General features: G+C 48.7%; 1 protein-coding gene across 1 annotated transcript in view; it reads left to right on the top strand.

The window, feature by feature from the left end:
• LOC140389052 (S-arrestin-like) overlaps positions 1 to 17851 on the top strand; it is a 155161-nt gene extending 137310 nt beyond the window's left edge. Inside the window, exons 12-15 of the mRNA XM_072473212.1 lie at positions 9366 to 9443; positions 13682 to 13705; positions 14569 to 14634; positions 17734 to 17851. Of these exons, the coding sequence (XP_072329313.1) occupies positions 9366 to 9443; positions 13682 to 13705; positions 14569 to 14634; positions 17734 to 17851 (286 nt within the window). The remainder of the gene's footprint in view (positions 1 to 9365; positions 9444 to 13681; positions 13706 to 14568; positions 14635 to 17733) is intronic.
• The last annotated feature ends 4235 nt before the right edge of the window (positions 17852 to 22086 follow it).

The following is a 22086-nucleotide window of genomic DNA, read 5'->3' as shown; positions in this document are numbered from 1 at the left end:
TATGCGCCTGAAGACCTGCTGCAGACGGGCAACATGTTTCTCCGGGGTCGTGGACCAGATGATTGTGGTGTTGGGCGTTCTGACACACAGATGAGCCAACACAGTTGTATATGGTACAACGCTATTTTATTTAAACTTTCTATGTACAGTTTTGTCTTGATACTCTGCACGTGGGGATTCCCTGTTTGTGATGTTAAAACAGGTCGTGTCCGTGTCCTTGTCCCCAGACCTACTGTCCACCAGGTGTCGTGTTCGTGCTTTTATATGGTTCCTGTCTTTGTGTGTGATTGGTTGTGGTGTTGTGTGTTCTGATTTGTCTGTTGGTGTGTCCATCATGATGTGTGTGTTTGAATATCATGACAATGATGACATCGTCAACATAGACCCGTACACCGTCAATGTCCTTGAGCATTTGCTCCATTATTCGATGAAAGATTTTGGAGGCCGACATAATGCCAAATAGCATTCGGTTGTAGCAATATCTCCCGAAGGGACTGTTAAATGTGCATAGCTTCCGGCTGGAATCGTCCAGCTGTATCTGCCAGAAGCCCTTCGATGCGTCCAGCTTTGTAAAATATTTGGCATGCGCCATTTCACTCGTCAGCTCCTCCCGCTTCGGGATCGGATAGTGTTGCCTCATAATGTTGCGCTTCAGATCCTTGGGATCGATGCAAATGCGCAGTTCTCCCGAGGGCTTCTTGACGCAGACCATCGAGCTGACCCAGTCAGTTGGTTCCGTCACCTTGGATATTATCCCTTGATCCTGGGGATCCTGCAGTTGCGCCTTCAGACGGTCTTTGAGGGGCGCCGTCATCCGGCGCGGTGCATGGATGACAGGCGTGGCATCAGGCCTGAGCAGAATTTTATAGCGGTAGGGCAGCATGTCCATCCCTGTGAACACATCCGGGTACTGCAGTAGGAGCTTCTCAATGTCAGCTTGCAGAGTGTTGTCAGCTGAGGACATGGCATGTACACGCTGAACTAGCTGAAGGAGCTTGCATGCTCGGGCACCCAGCAGAGAAGCCTTGCTGGGCTGGACGATCTCAAACCACAAAGTGGCCTTGACGGCCTTGTTCGATACTTGCTGGTGACAGGACCCTAGCGCTGTGATGGCATTCCCATTTTAGCTGAGCAACTGGCAAGCCGGTGGAAGAATGGAAGGCTGCCTCCGGATGCGAGCCAGATATGCTTTGGACCTTAGGTTGGCCGAAGCACTGTTGTCGAGCTTGAACGGGATGCTACAATTGTTGACCTGTACTGTGGCACGCCACTGATCCGCACAATCCACTTTAAGGTTGGTGAAAGTGAGGAGGCATGGTTATGCATGGTGATGATGCCCACTCGATACGTGGACTCCGGGCAGTTGTGCTCTGGATTGGTGATGGGATCCAGTTCCAAGTCCAGCAGCCCTTGCTGCACACTTCGAACTCGTTTCGTTGGACCTGGTACCGCTGGCCCCCTGTCGGAGGTGCAGATCTGCCCAGAGCAGCATAATGGCCAAGCTTCTTGCAGTTGAGACATCGCCTGCCTCTCGCGGGGCATTGCCATTTTAAATGGGCTGTGCCGCAGTTGGGGCACGTCATTACGTCGACGTTGTGATGTTCGGCGCGTCGCCGCGCCTGCGCAGTGCGGTCAGCCGCTGCTCGCACCTGCGCAGTGTAGTCTACGGCCGCTTTGTTTCCCCTACCGTGGTGCGCATGCGTGGGAGCCCTGGAAAAGCGCACAAAATGGCCGTCTTCATCGATGCTCAGGCCCCGCATTCGGGCGATGGCCTGTACACTTTCAGCCTCGTGAGAGGTGAGTTGGTCCTGCTCTGCCGACTTCAGGCGGGAATAGCAACTTTTCGCCAGTTCGTGGACTTTGCACGTCTCGATGGCCACTGGCAGGGACATATTTTTAATTTTTAGGAGCTGCTTCCGCAGAGCGTCGGAGTGGACGCCAAACACGATCTGATCCCTGATAAGGGAATCAGCGGTGTCTCCGTAGTTGCAGGACTGCGCTAGAATGCAAAGATGAGTAAAAAAAGACTGAAAAGGCTCATCCTTACCCTGAAGGCGCTGCTGGAATACGTAACGCTCAAAGCTTTCGTTTGTCTCGACCTCGCAGTGACTGTCGAATTTTGCGAGGACAGTCTGGAACTTTGCCTTGTCCTCACCTTGTCCTCGGAGAAAGTGAGCGTATTGAAGATTTGGATGGTCTGGTCCCCCGCAGTAGACAGCAGCAGGATGATTTTTCGCGCATCGGAGGCACTTTCGAAGCCCGAGGCCTCAAGGTATAGGCTGAATTCTTGCTCGAAGGCCCGCCAGTTGGCGCCAAGGTTCCCGGAGATGTGGATATGCGGAGGTGCCTGGATCTTTTCCATGCCACAGGAAGGCAGTTGCTGGTCTTCAGAGAATTTTCAACGGTAAATTACTTAGAGGCAGTAGCCACTTCTTTTTTTTTTTAAATAATTTTTATTAAGGTTTTCATAAAATATCAATAACAAAATGAAAAAGGAACCCAACAGGGTTAAGTACAAAACACAGTCTCGAAAAGCAACCCTCCATACCCCCCTCCCCCCAGTACATGAATAATAAATTAACATTAACACCCCGACTTAACACAACATGTGTATACACCCCCCTGGACCCTCCAGTGTAAATAACAGAAACAAAAATAAAGTAAACCCCCCCCCCCCCGCCGAGTTGCTGCTGCCATTGACCAATGTCTACCGTTCTGCCAGAAAGTCTAAGAACGGTTGCCACAGCCTAAAGAACCCTTGTACCGACCCTCTCAAGGCGAATTTCACCCTCTCCAACTTAATAAACCCCGCCATATCGTTGATCCAGGATTCCACGCTTGGGGCCTCGCATCCTTCCACTGAAGAAGAATCCTTCGCCGGGCTACCAGGGACACAAAGGCCAGAATTCCGGCCTCTTTCGCTTCCTGCATTCCCGGCTCCTCTGCCACCCCAAATATTGCGAGCCCCCAGCCCGGCTTGACCCTGGAACCTACCACCCTCGACACCGTCCTCGTTACACCCCTCTAAAAGCCTCCAGCGCTGGGCACGCCCAGAACATATGGGTGTGATTTGCTGGGCTCCCTGAGCACTTAACACACCTGTCCTCACCCACAAAGAACCGGCTCATCCTTGTCCCGGTCATGTGTACCCTGTGCAGCACCTTAAACTGTATGAGGCTGAGCCTCGCGCACGATGAGGAAGAATTCACCCTCCCTAGGGCATCTGCCCACGTCCCTTCCTCAATCTCCTCTCCCAACTCCTCCTCCCACTTACCTTTTACCTCCACCACCGAGGCCTCCTCCTCCTCCTGCATCACCTGGTAAGTTTCCGAGATCTTCCCCACTCCCCCCCCCCCCGCCACCCCCCCCCATCCCCCCCGAGAGCCCCCTGTCCTGTACTGTGTGTGGCAGCAGCCGCGGGAATTCCACCACCTGCCGCCTGGCAAATGCCCTTACCTGTAAGCATCTGAAGGTGTTCCCCGGGGGGAGCCCGTACCTCTCCTCCAGCTCACCCAGGCTCATGAACTTCCCGTCCACAAACAGGTCCTCCAACCTTCGTACACCTGCCCTGTGCCACCCCGAAAACCCTCCATCTGTTCTCCCTGGGTTAAACCGGTGGTTCCCCCGTATTGGGGTCCACACCGAGGCCCCAGCTTCCCCCCTGTGCAGCCTCCAGTGCCCCCAGATTTTGAGGGCAGCCGCCACCACCGGGCTCGTGGTATACCTTCTTGGAGGGAACGGCAGCGGCGCCGTTGCCAGCGCCCCCAGACTCGTACCCACACAAGACGCCGTATCCAGTCTCTTCCATGCAGCCCCCTTCCCCTCCATCACCCACTTGCGCACCATCGTCGCATTGGCAGCCCAGTAGGACCCACAGAGGTTGGGAAGAGCCAGCCCCCCCCTATCTCTACTCCGCTCCAGGAACACCCTTCTCACCCTCGGAGTCCCTCGTGCCCACACAAACCCCATTATACTCCTGTTGACCCGCCTAAAAAAGACCTTCGGGATAAACACGGGGAAGCACTGGAACAGGAACAAAAACCTTGGGAGCACCGTCATTTTGACCGACTGCACCCTCCCCGCCAAGGACAGCGGCAACGTATCCCACCTCTTGAACTCCTCCTCCATTTGCTCCACCAGCCTTGTGAAATTAAGCCTATGCAGGGCCCCCCAGCTCCTGGCCACCTGGACCCCCAAGTACCTGAAGCTCCTCCCCGCCCTTTTTAGTGGGAGCTCGCCAATCCCCCTCTCCTGGTCCCCTGGGTGAACCACGAACAGCTCGCTCTTCCCCATGTTGAGCTTGTACCCAGAGAAATTCCCGAATTCCCTAAGGATCCTCATTACCTCCGGCATTCCCCACACCGGGTCTGCCACATATAGCAGCAAGTCGTCCGCATAAAGCGACACCCTATGGTCCTCCCCACCCCGCACCAACCCCCTCCAGTTCCTCGACTCCCTCAGTGCCATAGCCAGGGGTTCAATCGCCAGTGCGAAGAGCAGGGGGGACAGGGGACACCCCTGCCTCGTCCCTCGGTGCAACCGAAAGTACTCGGACCTCCTCCTGTTTGTGGCCACACTTGCCATCGGGACCTCATACAACAGCCTAACCCACCTGACAAACCCCTCCCCAAACCCGAACCTCTACAGCACCTCCCACAGGTACCCCCACTCTACCCTATCAAAGGCTTTCTCAGCGTCCATCGCCACCACTATCTCCGCCTCCCCCTCCCTCGCCGGCATCATGATAACGTTCAAAAGCCTCCGCACATCCGCGTTCAACTGCCTCCCCTTCACAAACCTCATCTGGTCTTCGTGGATGATCTGCAGCACACAATTCTCAATCCTCGTGGCTAAGAGCTTCGCCAGCACCGTTTCGCAACAAAATCGGCCTGTAAGACCCACGCTGCAGGGGATCCTTGTCCCGCTTCAGGATCAAGGAGATCAGTGCCCGGGACATCGTCGAGGGCAAAGCCCCCCTCTCCCTTGCCTCATTGAAGGTCCTAACTAGCAACGGGCCCAACAGGTCCATATATTTTTTATAGAATTCGACCGGGAAACCGTCCAGCCCCGGTGCGTTCCCCGCCTGCATGCTTCCTATCCCTTTGGTCAGCTCCACCAGCCCAAGGCCCCCAATCCCACCAACAGTCCCTCCTCCACCTTCGGAAACCTCAATTGGTCCAGGAAGCGGCCCATCCCTCCCTCCTCCAGTGGGGGCTCGGACCGGTACAATTCTTCATAAAAGTCCCTGAAGACCCCATTGATGCCAACCCCACTCCGCACCACGCTCCCTCCCCTGTCCTTAACTCCCCCGATCTCCCTAGCTACGTCCCGCTTCCGAAGCTGATGCGCCAGCATCCAGCTTGCCTATTCCCCATACTCGTAAATCGCCCCCTGGGCCTTCCTCCACTGCACCTCCGCCTTCCTGGTGGTCACCAGGTCGAATTCGGCCTGGAGGCTGCGCCTCTTCCTCAGCAATCCTTCCTCGGGCACCTCTGCATACCTCCTGTCTACCCTCACCATCTCTCCCACCAATCTCTCCCTCTCCCCCCGCTCTCTCCTCTCCTTGTGGGCCAATGGAGATCAGCTCTCCCCTCACCACCGCCTTCTGCGCCTCCCATACCATCCCCACTCGGACTGCCCCGCTATCATTGGCCTCCAGGTACCTCTCTAGGCTTCCTCGGACCCGCTCGCTCACCTCCTCGTCCGTCAACAGCCCCACCTCCAAGCGCCACAACGGGCGCTGGTCCCTCTCCTCCCCCAGCTCTAAGTCCACCCAATGCGGGGCGTGGTCCGAAATGGCTATCGCCGAGTACTCGGTATCCTCTACTCTCGCTATCAGCGCCCTGCTCAAAATAAATAAGTCGTTTCGGGAATAAGCCTTATGGACATGTGAGAAGAATGAAAATTCCCTAGCCCCCGGCCTTGCAAATCTCCAAGGGTCCATCCCCATCTGGTCCATAAACCCCCTCAACACTCTAGCCGCCGCCGGCTTCCTACCCGTCCTAGACCTGGAGCGATCCAGTGCCGGATCCTGCACCGTGTTAAAGTCTCCCCCCATTATCAGGCCCCCCCCACTTCCAAGTCTGGGATTCGACCCAACATGCGCCGCATAGAACCCGCATCGTCCCAATTCGGGGCATACACATTGACCAGTGCCACCCTCTCTCCCTGCAGCTTACCACTTACCATTACGTACCTCCCGCCATTGTCTGCCACAATGCTCGACGCCTCGAATGACATCCTCTTTCCCACCAAGATCGCCACCCCCCGATTTTTGGCTTCCAGCCCCGAATGAAACACCTGACCTACCCACCCTTTCCTCAATCTTACCTGGTCTGTCACCTTCAGGTGTGTCTCCTGGAGCATAACCACATCCGCCTTGAGCCCCTTCAGGTGCACGAACATGCGGGCCCGCTTAACCGGCCCATTCAATCCCCTTACATTCCAGGTTATCAGCCGGATCAGGGGGCTACCCGCCTCCCTCCCCACCGACTAGCCATAACCCCTCCTCGGCCAGCCACGCGCCCGCACCCCACGCCCGGCCCGTTCCCCACGGCGGCAGACCCCCGTCTCGACCCCCCACCCCCCCACTCGCTCCAGCTCCCCCTTGACCATAGCAGCAGCAACTCGATTTCCCCCCCCCCCACCCCCGGCTAGGACCCATCCTAGCTGTTTTACTCCCCCCATTGCACTTCCGCAAGTCAGCGGACTCCTGCTGACCCCGGCCACTCCCTCCTTGCCTTCGACTCCTCCCATTGTGTGACACACCCTCCTCTTCCATTCCCCATCCGCAGGCTCTCCCCCTCCCCCTTCCATCCTAAGCGCGGGAAACAACCCTCGCTTCCCCGCCCCGGCCCCACCCCCTCCAGTTTTCAGCGCGGGAAAAAGCCCGCGCTTTCCACCTACCCGGCCCCGCCACCTCTATTGCAGCTCCTTTTACAGGCCCAGTCCCCTCACTCCCGACTCGGGCCTCCCCCTCCCCCGCGGGGCCACATCACACTGCCGGCCATCCACCCTGTTCCATTTGCTTACCCCCCTCCAAGAGGCCCCCCGACCAACCCAACCAAAACAGTGCCCAACCCGCCCTAACCACCCTCACCGACCAGAAAGAGAAAAAAAAACAAGAGCAAAGTACCCCCGCCTCAAAAAGTAACATATCAACCGCAATCCCCAAACGCCCATCCTGACCCTCAATCTGTGTCCAACCTCTCGGCCTGAACCAAGGCCCACACCTCCTCCGGAGACACATAATAATGGTCCTTGCAGGTGACCCACAGTCGCGCCAGCTGCAACATGCCAAACTTCTCCTCCTTCCTGTGCAGCACCGCCTTCGCTCGATTGTACCCGGCCCTCCTCTTCGCCACCTCTGCACTCCATTCCTGGTATATTCGAACCGCCGCGTTCTCCCACCTGCTGCTCCTCTCCTTCTTGGCCCACCTGAGCACACCCTCCCGATCAGCGAACCGATGAAACCGCACCAGCACCGCCCGCGGGGGCTCGTTAGCCTTGGGCCTCCTCGCCAGCACTCTATGGGCCCCTTCCAGCTCCAGGGGCCCCTGGAAGGACCCCACTCCCATCAGCGAGTTCAGCATGGTGACCACATAGGCCCCCACGTCCGGCCCCTCCAGCCCCTCCGGGAGGCCCAGAATCTGCAGATTCTTCCGCCTCGACCGATTCTCCATCTCCTCGAACCGCTCCTGCCATTTCTTGTGGAGCACCTCGTGCGCCTCCACCTTTACTGCCAGGCCTAAGATCTCGTCCTCGTTATCGGAGATCTTTTGTCGGGCCTCGCGGATCGCCACCCCCTGGGCCGTCTGTGTCTCCAGCAGCTTATCAAAAGAAGCCTTCATCGGCTCAAGCAGGCCCGCTTTAATCTCCCTAAAGCAGCGCTGGATACCCTCCTACTGCTCCTGTGCCCACTGCATCCACGCTGCCTGGTCTCCGCCCGCCGCCATTTTGTTCTTCTTCCCTCGCACCTTCTTCGGGTCCACCACCACCTTTTTAGTCGCCCTGCTCCTGGTAAAAGCCATATAATGTCGGGGAACTATTGTAATCCCCTTCCCACAGCGGGAAACGTTGAAAAGTGCCGTTGGGTGCCCTGAAAAGAGCCCAAAAGTCCGTTTTTGCGGGAGCCGCTGAATGTGCGACTTAGCTCCGCATAGCCGCAACCGGAAGTTGGCAGTAGCCACTTCTGGTACCATGTCGTGTTGTTCACCCTGGGGTAACACGGATTGCACACGATGCAATTAACTGATCAAATATACACCAAACAAAGGCGTTGGTTCAATAAAATATTTATTGAACTCTAGCAACAAAACACACAGCTGCCCGTGGGTTGACTCTCTACTACCCTAAGTAAACTAAAGCTAACTATCTAGGCCAGACTAGCTCTGATCCACGTGTTGGAGGTGTTGAATGATTTGTACACCCTGACTATCACTATAGCTATCACCAGTGGAAAGAGGCAGAGTGCTGATGCCTCGTGTGTTTTATAGGTGTAAGTCCCCCTCTGGTGTCCTGCCTTGTGGTTGGTCATGTTCTGTTCTGTAGATTGATTGGCTCACCTGGGTGTCTGTCACTGCCTGCTTTTACCTCATGATGTGCATGGGTGCATATTATGACAAACGTCATATCATCATGTGCATGGCTGAGCCTGACCCAGCTCCAGGTAGTGTTTAGGGCACACCTTACTAAAGCCAGATTGAGTGGGTTTTTTTGTGGGGGTTGAGCACAGGTGTGAGAATTGCTTGAGGGGGCCTGCTAATCACACGCACCTGTTCTGGTCCTGTCCCAAGCTTGTGGGTTTCTGAGTCTCCTTTTTTAGCACCATGTCGGCGGTCTTGAACATGGAGCTGGAGCTCCGCCCTTTAGCGGCTATATTTGGGGCCTCAGAGGTGCAGGAGCTGTAGACGGGGGTGGGGGCAGATGTCATTGCCTTTTCCTAGTTGGTTGCTTGGAGGTGACTCCTGTTGAGTTGGAGGTTGGCGACACCGCCTAATGTCTCAGCGTGGCTGTGGACTTCATGGAGTTTTTGCACCCCGTGAAGGTCAAATACACCGTGAGAGGGTCAATTGAAGAGATCTACCGGAGATGGCGATTGTTTATATTGTATTTCAAGGAACTGGTCACTATTAGCTGCTAGTGGGGGGGGGGGGGGAACGGAAGAAGTACATGGGGGGGGTGCTCATTTTGAGAGGGGGGCTGGGTAGATCGGCTTATTGTTCTTTTTACTTTATGGTTACTGTTGTGATTTGTGTTTTTGTACAAAATGACAAAATGTTAATAAAAAATACTTTTATCAACTGTTTTTCTTTTCTAATGTCAGTCTTCCTCAGGGGAACTAACACTGCCTTTTCTGTTTCCAGCTTAAAAGAAGGAATAAATCGTAAGGTTTGGGGAATTCTTGTCTCCTATAGAGTAAGGGTGAAGCTGGCTGTAACAGGGTAAGTGTCACACGTGCAATTTCTCTTCTTCCCCAATGGCTGACCAATATGGCTTCCCTCTTACCAAGAACTCCAAGAAATTCATAAATACAATTGGACTAAAACCCATAATACATTTTGTTTGAAAAGGATTCAGATGTATTGCAAAAAGCGCAATTGGATTGTCAGTAGAATGGAATGAGTTCATTTTGGGTCAGGATTTCATTGCAAGACTGTACAACAATTTGTTAGGGACCTATTTAGGATGACGGATGAGGGTCAATTTTACTCTCACTTGTCATAATGTACACCAGTATATCATGGTTCAGACACACACACACTGATGGACACACAGCAAGACCAATCAACACACACAACACCGCAGCCAATCACCAGTGAGAGCACACTCACTATATAGTAAGAAGTTTTACAACACCAGGTTAAAGTCCAACAGGTTTGTTTCGATGTCACTAGCTTTCGGAGCGCTGCTCCTTCCTCAGGTGAATGAAGAGGTATGTTCCAGAAACATATATATAGACAGATTCAAAGATGCCAGACAATGCTTGGAATGCGAGCATTAGCAGGTGATTAAATCTTTACAGATCCAGAGATGGGGTAACCCCAGGTTAAAGAGGTGTGAATTGTGTCAAGCCAGGACAGTTGGTAGGATTTCGCAGGCCAGATGGTGGGGGATGAATGTAATGCGACATGAATTCCAGGTCCCGGTTGAGGCCGCACTCATGTGTGCGGAACTTGGCTATAAGTTTCTGCTCGGCGATTCTGCGTTGTCGCGCGTCCTGAAGGCCGCCTTGGAGAACGCTTACCCGGAGATCAGAGGCTGAATGCCCTTGACTGCTGAAGTGTTCCCCGACTGGAAGGGAACATTCCTGCCTGGTGATTGTCGCACGATGTCCGTTCATTCGTTGTCGCAGCATCTGCATGGTCTCGCCAATGTACCACGCTTCGGGACATCCTTTCCTGCAGCGTATGAGGTAGACAACGTTGGCCGAGTCACACGAGTATGTACCGCGTACCTGGTGGGTGGTGTTCTCACGTGTAATGGTGGTATCCATGCCGATGATCTGGCATGTCTTGCAGAGATTGCCATGGCAGGGTTGTGTGGTGTCATGGTCACTGTTCTGAAGGCTGGGTAGTTTGCTGCAAACAATGGTTTGTTTGAGGTTGCGCGGTTGTTTGAAGGCAAGTAGTGGGGGTGTGGGGATGAGGAAGAAGAGAAGTTTGTCGTCCAGTACTTTCCCGGAGCGGAGAAACTACGACATCTTCTTCACAGCCTTCAACACGTCATCGATGAAGATGAACATCTTGCCAAGGTCATCCCCACACCCCCACTACTTGCCTTCAAACAACCGCGCAACCTCAAACAAACCATTGTTTGCAGCATTGTCTGGCATCTTTGAATCTGTCTATATATATGTGTCTGGAACATACCTCTTCATTCACCTGAGGAAGGAGCAGCGCTCCGAAAGCTAGTGACATCGAAACAAACCTGTTGGACTTTAACCTGGTGTTGTAAAACTTCTTACTGTGCTCACCCCAGTCCAACGCCGGCATCTCCACATCATGACTCACTATATAGACAGAGGGCATCAGAGTTCCCGTTCATTCGGGATGCAGCCTCCTAGAAGGACAGAGCTCACAGCCTGGAGCACAGATTTTCAGCATGTGCTGAGTGCATAGACTGGTTCGGACAGGCATAGGTCTTTAGTTTAATCTAACATCGTGTTAACTCACAGTGAAAGTATGTTCAACAGTTTCTAACTTAATAAAATAGTATTGTACTATTTTAAGTGTTGGTGGCCTGTATGTGTTCCACGGATCCAGAGCACCCAACACATCATCACTGTGAGAGATGGCAGCTTCCAGGGTTGTAGGACAATATGCGCGTGGTCTTCAGCCTTTCTGAAAGGGCCGAGCTCTCTCCTCCAACAACATCATTTCTTGCAGGCTGAAGCTAAACAGCAGTTTTGGAAAAACGGATTTCAGTACTTAACACAGATTTGACCATAATTTTCTTGTCATGTTTCTCATGCAACTCATGAAAAAAGTTGTTATTTGATTGCTTTCCTGCTAGACTAGGTTGGGGGGCCGGGGGGGGAGGTGTGCTGGAAGAGCAATGTGGCAGCATACGATGTTGGTGATCCAAAGGCTAGGGCAATAGTTAACAACTGTGGGTTGAGTTATGATCTCAGCTGAGCTTGTGCTGCACAAAACACTGGATAATGGGTTGCCACTGTCACATACGCAGGGAGAGAGAGGCAGAGTCATCCTGTGTTGCTTAATGACACCGTCCCACCCACTCAGTCAGAAAGGTGTATGGTGGGGGCAGTCCAGGTCCATCCCTCCAGGATCACAGGGGAGAAAACTGCCAACAGCTTCACCCACAATCAATAGAACCCAGCTCTAAGCACAGTCTGCAAGGTTTTGATTGTTTCCTTGTCTGCTTTATGTTTGCTTTTGTACGACCTCTGCAATAACTCTCCTCTCCCCCGCTATTAAGGATATGTTAAATCACAGCCTTTGGGTTGGATTTGACCTCAGAGCCACCAGTCATCTGATGGAAGACTTTTAACCAGACATTTGAAATGTTATCATTGCTATTTTCTTATGCTATATATCAGAGAATACATCCCTGCTGGTAAAGCATCATGTGATGTGTAGCGATGTCAGCAGAGTGTTTGCGCGGGTTTTACATTCTTCGCCATCTTAGATTGTTTGAGCAAAACCGCTTAATAAACCTCTCATCGTGTTTTATAAGAATCCAGAATATACACACCTCATATCATTTCTCTTTGCGGCAACAAGTCGAATTACAGTCAGGCAAGACAGGAAAAATAATTTTCTCATGGATAATATACTTGTAACTTCTTCTCCAGTGCAAAGATACACAAGAACCCATCCAGCGATGGCATGGAATGTAATGGACATGGTTCAAAAAGTAACCCTGTCAGACATTCATAGGGAAATCCAGACCTCAGGCCCTACATCACACGATTACTTGAATTGAGAGTGCAGAATTATGGGGGCTCCGTATGATTATTCCTTCATGCTTGCATAGTAGAGTCCTTGACCAACTGCATAAGTAACATCCTGGTGTGGTGAGGATGAAAGGACTGGCACACAGTTATTTTTGGTGGCAAGGATTAGATGCACAAATTGAAGAGAAAGTTGGGCAATGTCAGTCCTGTGCAAAACTAAGGAACACTCCACCATTTCAACCATTACATCCAAGGGATTGGCTGACGCAGCCATGGCAGAGAATACACATTGACTCTGCTGGCCCACTGGAGGGTCACATGTTCAGAGTGAACAAATTCCTAATGTCATACAGGAACACTGCACACACTCCAACGCAGAGTTCACCAGCAATGCTGTCGTTCAAAAGGAAACTACAAACACAGTTTGATTTGTTAGCTCCACCTGATACTTCAGAGATTGTTGAACAACAACAAATTGCTAGGATGAAGCAAAATTCTAAAAAGCGAGTATTCAACCAGGTAGAGAGAGTGCTAGCTAGGAGCTACACCACTACTGAGAAATGGGAACCAGCTGTGATCCTAGAAAAGATAGGTCCAATTTCATACACCGTACAGACGGATGATGAAAGAGTTTGGCAATGTCATGCTGATCGACTACTTGCTTCATGAAGTAAATTCGCTGAAATGTCTCAAGAGGTTCTCCCTTTGGGAAATCAAGAGAGCGATACTTCGGGACAGAGACCAGTCACAGTAAAGCACGGATTCTGTTCCTGAGGACTTTCCAATGCCTGTAGTGATGGATACTGCAGTAACTACCCAGGAAATATTGTCTACTGAAAGGAATGAGGATACTTCAAAGGTCTCAAGTAGCCAGGTTTGAGAAAGCCAAATTCAACCAAAAAGGAATAGACGTCCACCACAGAGACTTATCGAATTGTATATATGTATAGAAATAATGTATAAGTGGCTTTGTTGTATAAATGTTCATCATTGTTTTTGCACCAATGAAGTAAAGGGAAAGGGGTGCTATGTGTCAGAGAATATATCCCTGCTGGTTATGCCTCACGTGATGTGTAGTTACATCAGCAGAGTGTTTTGCACGGGCTTCGAGTTCTCCACCTTAGATTGCAGCATTAACACCTCTTAATAAACCCTTTCATTGTGTTTGAAATAATCCAGAGTGGGCACCTCCATACCTTTTTTCTTTACGGCAACAAAAATAAACATCTTGTTAGTAAAATTATCACTTTGTTTATCTTTCAGGATGCTGGGAGATGCTTTGTTCAGGTGAGCATTTATACTAAAGTATTCAAATATGAGATAAATCACTTACCTCACTGTGGGCTTTCTGAAGATTAGAATCAGAGTTTGATTTTCAATTTACCACTGGAGTGTAAATTAGGTACAGTGCTCAAGGGCAGCATGGTAGCACAGTGGTTAGAACAGTTGCTTCACAGCTCCAGGGCCCCATGTTCGATTCCCTGCTTGGGTCACTGTATGTGTGGAGGCTGCACGTTATCCCCGTGTCTGCGTGGGTTTCCTCCAGGTACTCCGGTTTCCTCCCACACCAAAGATGTGCAGATTAGGTGGATTGGCTATGCTAAATTGCCTTTTGTGTCCAAAAAAGGGTAGGTGGGGTTACGGGGATAGGGTGGATGTGTGGGGATAGGATGGAGGTGTAGGCTTAGGTGGGGCACTCTGCAAGAGTGGTTGCAGACGAGCTGCAGTGCAATTGTTAGGATTATGCAAAATAGCAAAGTATGACATACCACCACCGCAGGTCTCCTGGTAGAGGGAGGAGGTACAAGCAGCAGCAGTTGGATGGGCAATGAGCTCTCCACCCCGTACCTTCCTGCCCCCACCTCCCAGCCTGCTCCCAAGGGCGGGACAATGAATTTTAGCCACATGCCTTTCACATGCAAGATCAATCTTGCTGCTCTTATTTAGAAAATAAAGCTGGCCAATGTATTGAAGGGATCTGTTAGCACTGCACCTCAAACCAACAGGAAAAGGGGGCCATGGGGGGGATTGTATGCAAAGTTGGGGAAAATGGGAAGAGTTCCATTCAGGCTTTGTACTGTTAAGAATTATTCAGATCCACTTGGAACTTTCTGTTTTTGTGATTTTCTTGTGTTGTTTTCCTTTGGCAGAGGTGTTGCTGTGGATTTACCCTTCCTGATCATGCAGCCCACACCCCTAACTGGTGAGTATCAAAAGTATTGTAAAATTAAATGAAGAACATCTCCAAAACCGATTGAGCGGTGAAAGGGTTCTCCATTCAAATTCGATGTAACGTTATGATCCCAGTTGGTGTTATAACTGGATGGGAAGATCCCAGAACGGAACCCTGCCTCAAAAGACCGTAACTTTTTTTAATAAAACATGGAGGAACAGAGTCACAGGACCACTAATTAGTTTTAACAACAAGAAAAAACATTTATTAAACATGAAAAATTGGATTATGATGCAATACGTCTTCATTGCAACCCCCGCACCCCCCCCCCCCCAACCTTAGCTTAATGATTAAAACAGGATTCAGGATTAACATGGCTTATAAAATACATCTTAATCTACAATGGTCTCATTAACACAAAATCCCTTTTAAGCACCCAAGATGACTGTGGGCAAATACACTCTCCACTCTGAACCCCAAATGAATGCTTGTGGATGTCTCCTCAGAATCTCACAGATGTCATACGAGAATTTGCAAATTCCACTCCAAATGCATGCTTTAAAATCTTCTCTCATTATCATGCTTTCCCTTAGCAATTTGCATTCTGAAATCCAGTCCAGGTTTTATAAATGACTCATTTAACCCAAATTTCCTCTCCATTTTTAACAGTGAATCCAGTCCAGGATTTTACACCACCCCCTTTTGGGTTTCCCTTGTTTTAACTGCCTTTTCACAAACTCCGAGATCCAGCCACTGATTTCTATAGTTATTTCAAATCTCACAAACTTGAAAGTCATGTCAGATATCTTTCTGGCATCTCAACCTTCTTTTCAGCACTATCTGGCTTTACTGAACAGTTATCTGGTCTTGTACCTTTAACTTCTTGGAAAGATATCTTCATTTCTCTGGTCTCCCCTACTCTTCAGATCTCAAGACATGTTTTCTTAACCATTAGACCATGGGTATGGCTTTTCTTCTAGCAAGGTTGAGACAGCTGTTCCCTCTCCAGCCTTCTAAACCAACTGCTTCTATAAGAACTGTGAGAGCTTCCTTCTCTCTCACTACCAATCTTCAACTGCAATCAAATTATCTAAACTAAAACTTAAAACCCCAGTTGCTCAGTAACCACTGCTGGTTTATTTATTCTTCACACCATTGCCCTCTCTAAACATTAAAATTCGACAGGATTGGAATAAATAAGATGGGGTTTTGTCTATTTAATGGGAGTGAATGGGACAGCAGGGATTTAAATGGAACCACAGAAGCTGAAATACTAGTGGATTCCGATGCCCTCTTGATATTTACTTGTGTTTCTGAGCCATGGTACTCATTGGTCCCACATCTGTTTGCGTGTTAGTTTTCTGTTGTGGAATTAAACGCACTTTCAACTTTTCTTTATTTCTTCTCCCTCACATCCATAACTCATAGAAAGCCTGTAAGTATCTGGTTTCTTTCTTTCTACATTTGCCTGACAGTTGGTTCCAGTATCCAGAGCTTTTGCTGCAATCATTTTATCCCAGCTACAGTGTTTAGATTTAGACTTAGGAGATTTTTCCCTCTCCCCCCCCTCCCCCCCTTAGAGATAAATGAGGCAGACACAGCACACATCTTTGTTTTCCGTAACTTGCTTTTCCTGCAGCAGATCACTAGTCTGAAGCCGGAGGCTATAGCTTGAGGGACGCCTCTCTGTACGAAGCATGGCTGACCAGGAATCTCACCCCCTCTTACCACCTGCCATTGGCATGTTGGAAGGATTTGCAGTTTGTTCATCAACCTGCTGGCCATGTTGTGAATCTACTTTCCTTGGCCATCAAATCCTGGAGTGGGACTTAAATCAGGAGCTTCTGGCTCAGAGGTAGTGGCACTACCCATTGTGTCACAAGACGTCCCCTGTACAGAGTTTACTAAATACAAATATTTCTTAAACAGCAGCCATATTGGATCAGTGCACTAACTTCCCCTCATTATATCCCACTGGATCACAACGCCAGCTCACGTCCCTCACTACACCCCATTGGATCATCATACAAACTCCACTTCCCTAATTGGTTCATATTTTACTGTAGCAGGGGACCTAATGGCGGTTGGTTTTAAAAACAATTATGTGACAAGTGGCTGAAAGTGCAAACTAGTTACATCGTTGCAAGGGAAAGTATTTAGGACCAAAATGAACGCATGGAACCATGTATCTCCTTAATCAGTCAGCTTGCCGAGTTCAGAAACGAACAATGGAAGAGCTGAAAAGGAATTGTAAACTTTTTGAGCGAATTCAATGTCCAATTATGAACAGCGGGCAATAAAGAGAGGGAAAGAAATATTGGAAAAGGAGAGAGGGAAAGAAGAGACAGAAATGAAACTTCAGGGGCGGCAGGGTGGCGCAGTGGTTAGCACTGCTGCCTCACGGCACTGAGGACCTGGGTTCAATCCTGGCCCTGGGTCACTGTCTGTGTGGAGTTTGCACATTCTACCCCACACCCAAAGATGAGCAGGTTAGGTGGATTGGCCACACTAAAACTGCCCCTTAATTGGAAAAAAATTATTGGGTACTCTAAATTTATCTAAAATAAAGAAATGAAACTTCACAAAATGGTTGATATTTTAAATATTTCTCGCAATTAAAATCTGATGCTCCATACTAGTAATAGTTATTTTTCAGTGCCAGGGAGTTTAATTGGCAACAATGACCACATACCGCATTGTTAAAAGAGTACTTAGACCAGAATGACATGTGGCCAGTGTAGCTTGTATCAGCTGTGCATACTCAGGAACTTACACCATTGAGTGAATTTCAGTAGGAAATCAGACAGTGAGAAGCTAATGAAGATGAGCACAACTTGGACATTAACTTTTAGATATTCACATTAAGCTGTGCATCTGTCCCTGACCTGAAGTTGTGCCATTTACTCATACACAATGGCAGGGACCATTTAGCCTCAGTGTTATTTTGACTGCAAACTCTGGCCCATAGTATGATTCTCCTATGTATGTGGGACACACCATTATGTGGTTTATCTCTCATCCAATAGCCACAGTTATCCAGCTGATTACTATGTGTTCTGTGGCTGCCCAATTCATTGCATGTACTAACCACATGAGACTATATATTGTTGATGGTTACTTTCTCCTCTTTGTTTGCTCTCAGTGTTGATGATGATGATATTCAGTTTGAAGATTTTGATCATGGTGGCCCAATGGGGGTGACAGAAGACCTCAAGGAGGGGGCGGAATCTCCTTTCAGCAACTCTCATGCCTCTTTCTAAAATCCAGATATTTGCTGTGTAGGAAATTCAACAAGAAGTTTGCAGTTTATTTAATGTAGTTGCTTCAGTTCAGTTCTTGAGTTGTGAAGAAGCTTGTAAGCTATCTCAATACTTCCAGGTTTGGTACAACATAGATTACTTAAGTTTTTGACAGTTAGAGAGACCTCTGCCCACATGTGCATCCAAGTCATCATGCACAGCCATGGACCTGAGCAGTTTAGAGTTGCTACCATAAAACGGCCACAGGATTCTACCTGCTGGATCCCCAACTACAACTTCTGCCCTCAGACTGCAGAAATGCATGCTGAGATACCACTGGAAGTTTTAGGGAAGAATGGAATATTTTAATGGTGAGTGATTAGGAGCGAGAGAGGTCCAAATGGAAATGGTTCACAAATCAAGGAAAACAAGGGGGCAGGGGGGAAAAGCAATCCAAAAGGTCAGTGCCCTGTTAGCAACCGTCTCAAAGACGCTAGACAATCGATATCTTTCATTTGTACAAAGCCATGCTCAGACATCTACTGGACTGGTGTTTTGGACACCACACCACAGCAGGATCTATTGGCATTTGAATGACTGTTATTTTGACTGCAAACTCTGGCCCATTGTATGCACTGCAGATTGATAACAGGATTGAAAGGGTCAGTTTATGAGGACAGGTTCAATAAACTTTGTTGGTATTCCCCTGTATTTAGAAGGGTAAGGGGTGATTTAATTGTTGTATTTAAAATATTGAAGGATTTTGATGGGAATACCTTAAACTTAGAGAGAGATTATTTTGGACTGAAGTGAGGAAGCACGTTTTAAACGCATAGGGCAGTGGAGATCTGGATCCCTCTTCAAAAGGTTGTGAATATTGAGTGAATTAAAATTTTCAAGGGTGAGATCAATAGATTTTTGATAGGTGAGGATATCAAGAGAGATTAAGCAATGACAGGCAAGTGGAATTGAACAGCAAGTCAACCATAGTCTGAGTAACGGAACAGGCCAGAGGGCCTGAATAATCTAATCCTATGACTAAGAAGAGCTTTCCTCATTTCAATCAACCATGTGTTTTTGTAACTTATTCCACAATTCAATTGTCCTTTGGATGTGAAAGATCCTCCCCGCAACTTTGTTTTCCTTTATTGTTCCCGATTTTCCGTATTTACAGTTTATGGCAATAAGGATTTGACATCATACCATGGGATGTAGGCACCGCTGGCTGGGCCAGGATTTGTTGGGGTATTTAGGAATGGGCAACAAACCCTGGTCCAGCCAGCAACGCCTACATCCCATGAATAAATAAAAAAGACCCAGTGCTCTTGTAGTGGGGCTGATTACATTTTTAATCAAGAAACTTGTCAAGCTTCACGGATTATATTGAATTTTATGATTTGTTGTTGACCCATGTAAAGAGTATCAGTGCTGCATAATCAGCGGGAAATTGTGGAGCAAATATGTCAGGAGATTACAGATAACTGCACGAAACATAGGGTGCTAATAGTTGGGGACTTTAACTTTCCCAACATTGACTGGGACAGCCATAGCATTAGGGGGTTGGATGGAGAAAAAAATTGTTGAATGTATTCAGGAGGAATTTCTCATTAAGTATGTGGATGGCCCGACTAGAGAGGGGGCAAAACTTGACCTCCTCTTAGGAAATAAGGAAGGGCAGGTGACAGAAGTGTTAGTGAGGGATCACTTTGGGACCAGTGACCATAATTCAATTAGTTTTAAGATAGCTATGGAGAATGATAGGTCTGGCCCAAAAGTTAAAATTTTAAATTGGGGCAAGGCCAATTTTGATGGTATTAGACAGGAACTTTCAAAAGTTGATTGGGAGTCTGTTGGCAGGCAAAGGGGCGGCTGGTAAGTGGGAGGCTTTCAAAAGTGTGTTCACCAGGGTTCAGGGTAAGCACATTCTTCTTCTTAGAGTGAAGGGCAAAGCTGGCAGAAGTAGGGAACCCTGGATGACTCGGGATATTGAGGCCCTGGTCAAAAAGAAGAGGAAGGCACATTCCATGCATAAGCAGCTGGGATTAAGTAGCTCCCTTGAAGAGTTTAGAGGTTGTCGGAGTACAGTTAAGAGAGAAATCAGAAGGGCAAAAAGGGACATAAGATTGCTTTGGCAGATAAGGCAAAGGAGAATCCAAAGAGCTTCTACAAATACATAAAGGGCAAAAGAGTAACTAGGGAGAGAGTAGGGCCTTTTAAGGATCTACAAGGTCATCTATGTGTGGATCCACAAGAGATGGGGGAGGTCCTAATTGAACATTTCTCATCGATATTTACTGTTCAGAAAGGCATCGATGTTAGGGAACTTGGGGAAATAAATAGTGATGTCTTGAGGAGTGTATATATTACAGAGAAGGTGGTGCTGGAAGTCTTAAAGCGCATCAAGGTAAATAAATCCACAAGACCCGATGAAATGTATCCCAGGACGTTGTGGGAGGTTACGGAGGACATTGCGGGTCCCCTAGCAGAGATATTTGAATCCTTGACTGCCACAGGTGAGGTGCCTGAAGATTGGAGGGTAGCAAATGTTGTGGCTTTGTTTACGAAGATGTGCAGGTTAGGTGGATTGGCCGTGCTAAATTGCCCCTTAGTGTCCAAAAGGTTAGGTGGGGTTACTGGGTTACGGGGATAGAGTGGAGGCATATGATTAAGTAGGGTGCCCTTTCCAAGGGCCGGTGTAGACTCGATGGACTGAATGGCCTCCTTTGCACTGTAAATTCTATGATCTATGATAAGGGCAGCAGGGAAAAGCATAGGAACTACATACCATTGAGCCTAATGCTTGTGGTGGATAAGTTGTTCGAAGGTATTCTGAGAGACAGGATCTACAGGCATTTAGAAAGGCAAGGGCTGATTAGGGACAGTCGGCATGGTTTTGTGAGTGAAAAATCATGTCTCACAAATTTGATTGAGTTTTTTTGAAGGGATAACCAAGAAGGTAAATGAAGGCAGTACAGTCAACGTTGTCTCCATGGACTTTTGCAAGGCCTTTGACAAGGTACCACATGGTAGGTTGTTGCAGAAGGTTAAATCTCATGAGATCCAGGGTGAGGTACAAAATTGGCTTGATGACAGAAGACAAAGGGTGGTTGTAGAGGGTTGTTTTTAAACTGGAGGCCTATGACCAGCGGTGTGCTTCAGGGATCAGTGCTGGGTCCACTGTTAACTGTTATTTATATTAATGATTTGGATGAGAATTTAGGAGGCATGGCTAGTAAGTTTTCAGGTGACTCCAAGTTTAGTGGCATAGTGGACAGTGAAGAAGGTTATCTAGAATTGCAATGGGATCTTGACCAATTAGGCCAGTGGGCCGATGGATTGCAGTTGGAGTTTAATTCAGATAAATGTGAGGTGATGCATTTTGGTAGATCGAATCAGGGCAGGACCTACTCAGTTAATGGTAGGGTGTTGCGGATAGTTATGGAACAAAGAGATCTAGGAGTACAGGTTCATAGCTCCATGAAAGTGGAGTCACAGGTGGACATGTTGGTGAAGAAGGCATTTGGCATGCTTGGTTTCATTGTTCAGAACATTGAATACAGGGGTTGGGATGTCTTGTTGAAGTTTTACAAGACATTAGTAAGGTCACACTTGGGATGCTGTGTACAGTTATGGTCACCCAATTATAGAAAGGATATTATTAAACTAGAAAGAGTGTAGAAAAGATCTACTAGGATGCTACCAGGATTTGATGGTTTGAATTATAAGGACAGGCTGGATAGACTGGGACTTTTTTCCCTGGAGCGTAGGAGGCTTAGGGGTGACCTTCTAGAGGTCTATATACTAATGAGGGGCATAACAGGGGCTGGTTTAGCACAGGGCTAAAGAGCTGGCTTTGAAAGCAGACCAAGGCAGGCCAGCAGCACGGTTCAATTCCCGTACCAGCTTCCCTGAACAGGTGCCGGAATGTGGCGACTAGGGGCTTTTCACAGTAACTTCATTTGAAGCCTACTTGTGACAATAAGCGATTTTCATTTTTCATTTCATTTCATTTTTTCATAGATAAGGTAGATAGTCAACATATTTTCCCAAAGGTAGGGGAATCTAAAACTAGAGGGCATAGGTTTAAGGTGAGAGGGGAGAGATACAAAGGGCTGAATTCTCCCACCCCGCCCGCCGCAAGAACACCACGGGTGAGCTGCGTACAATGGAGAACTCCATTGACCTTGGGCAGGATTCTCCGGTCGCCGGATGGACGTGACCAGCGAATCCCGCCCAGAAGGGCAGTTTTTCACACA

This window comes from Scyliorhinus torazame, chromosome 14 (assembly GCF_047496885.1).
Source record: "Scyliorhinus torazame isolate Kashiwa2021f chromosome 14, sScyTor2.1, whole genome shotgun sequence".
Taxonomy (NCBI): domain Eukaryota; kingdom Metazoa; phylum Chordata; class Chondrichthyes; order Carcharhiniformes; family Scyliorhinidae; genus Scyliorhinus; species Scyliorhinus torazame.
Note: the sequence above shows the minus strand (reverse complement) of the source record. Positions and strands in the feature narration are given on the sequence as shown.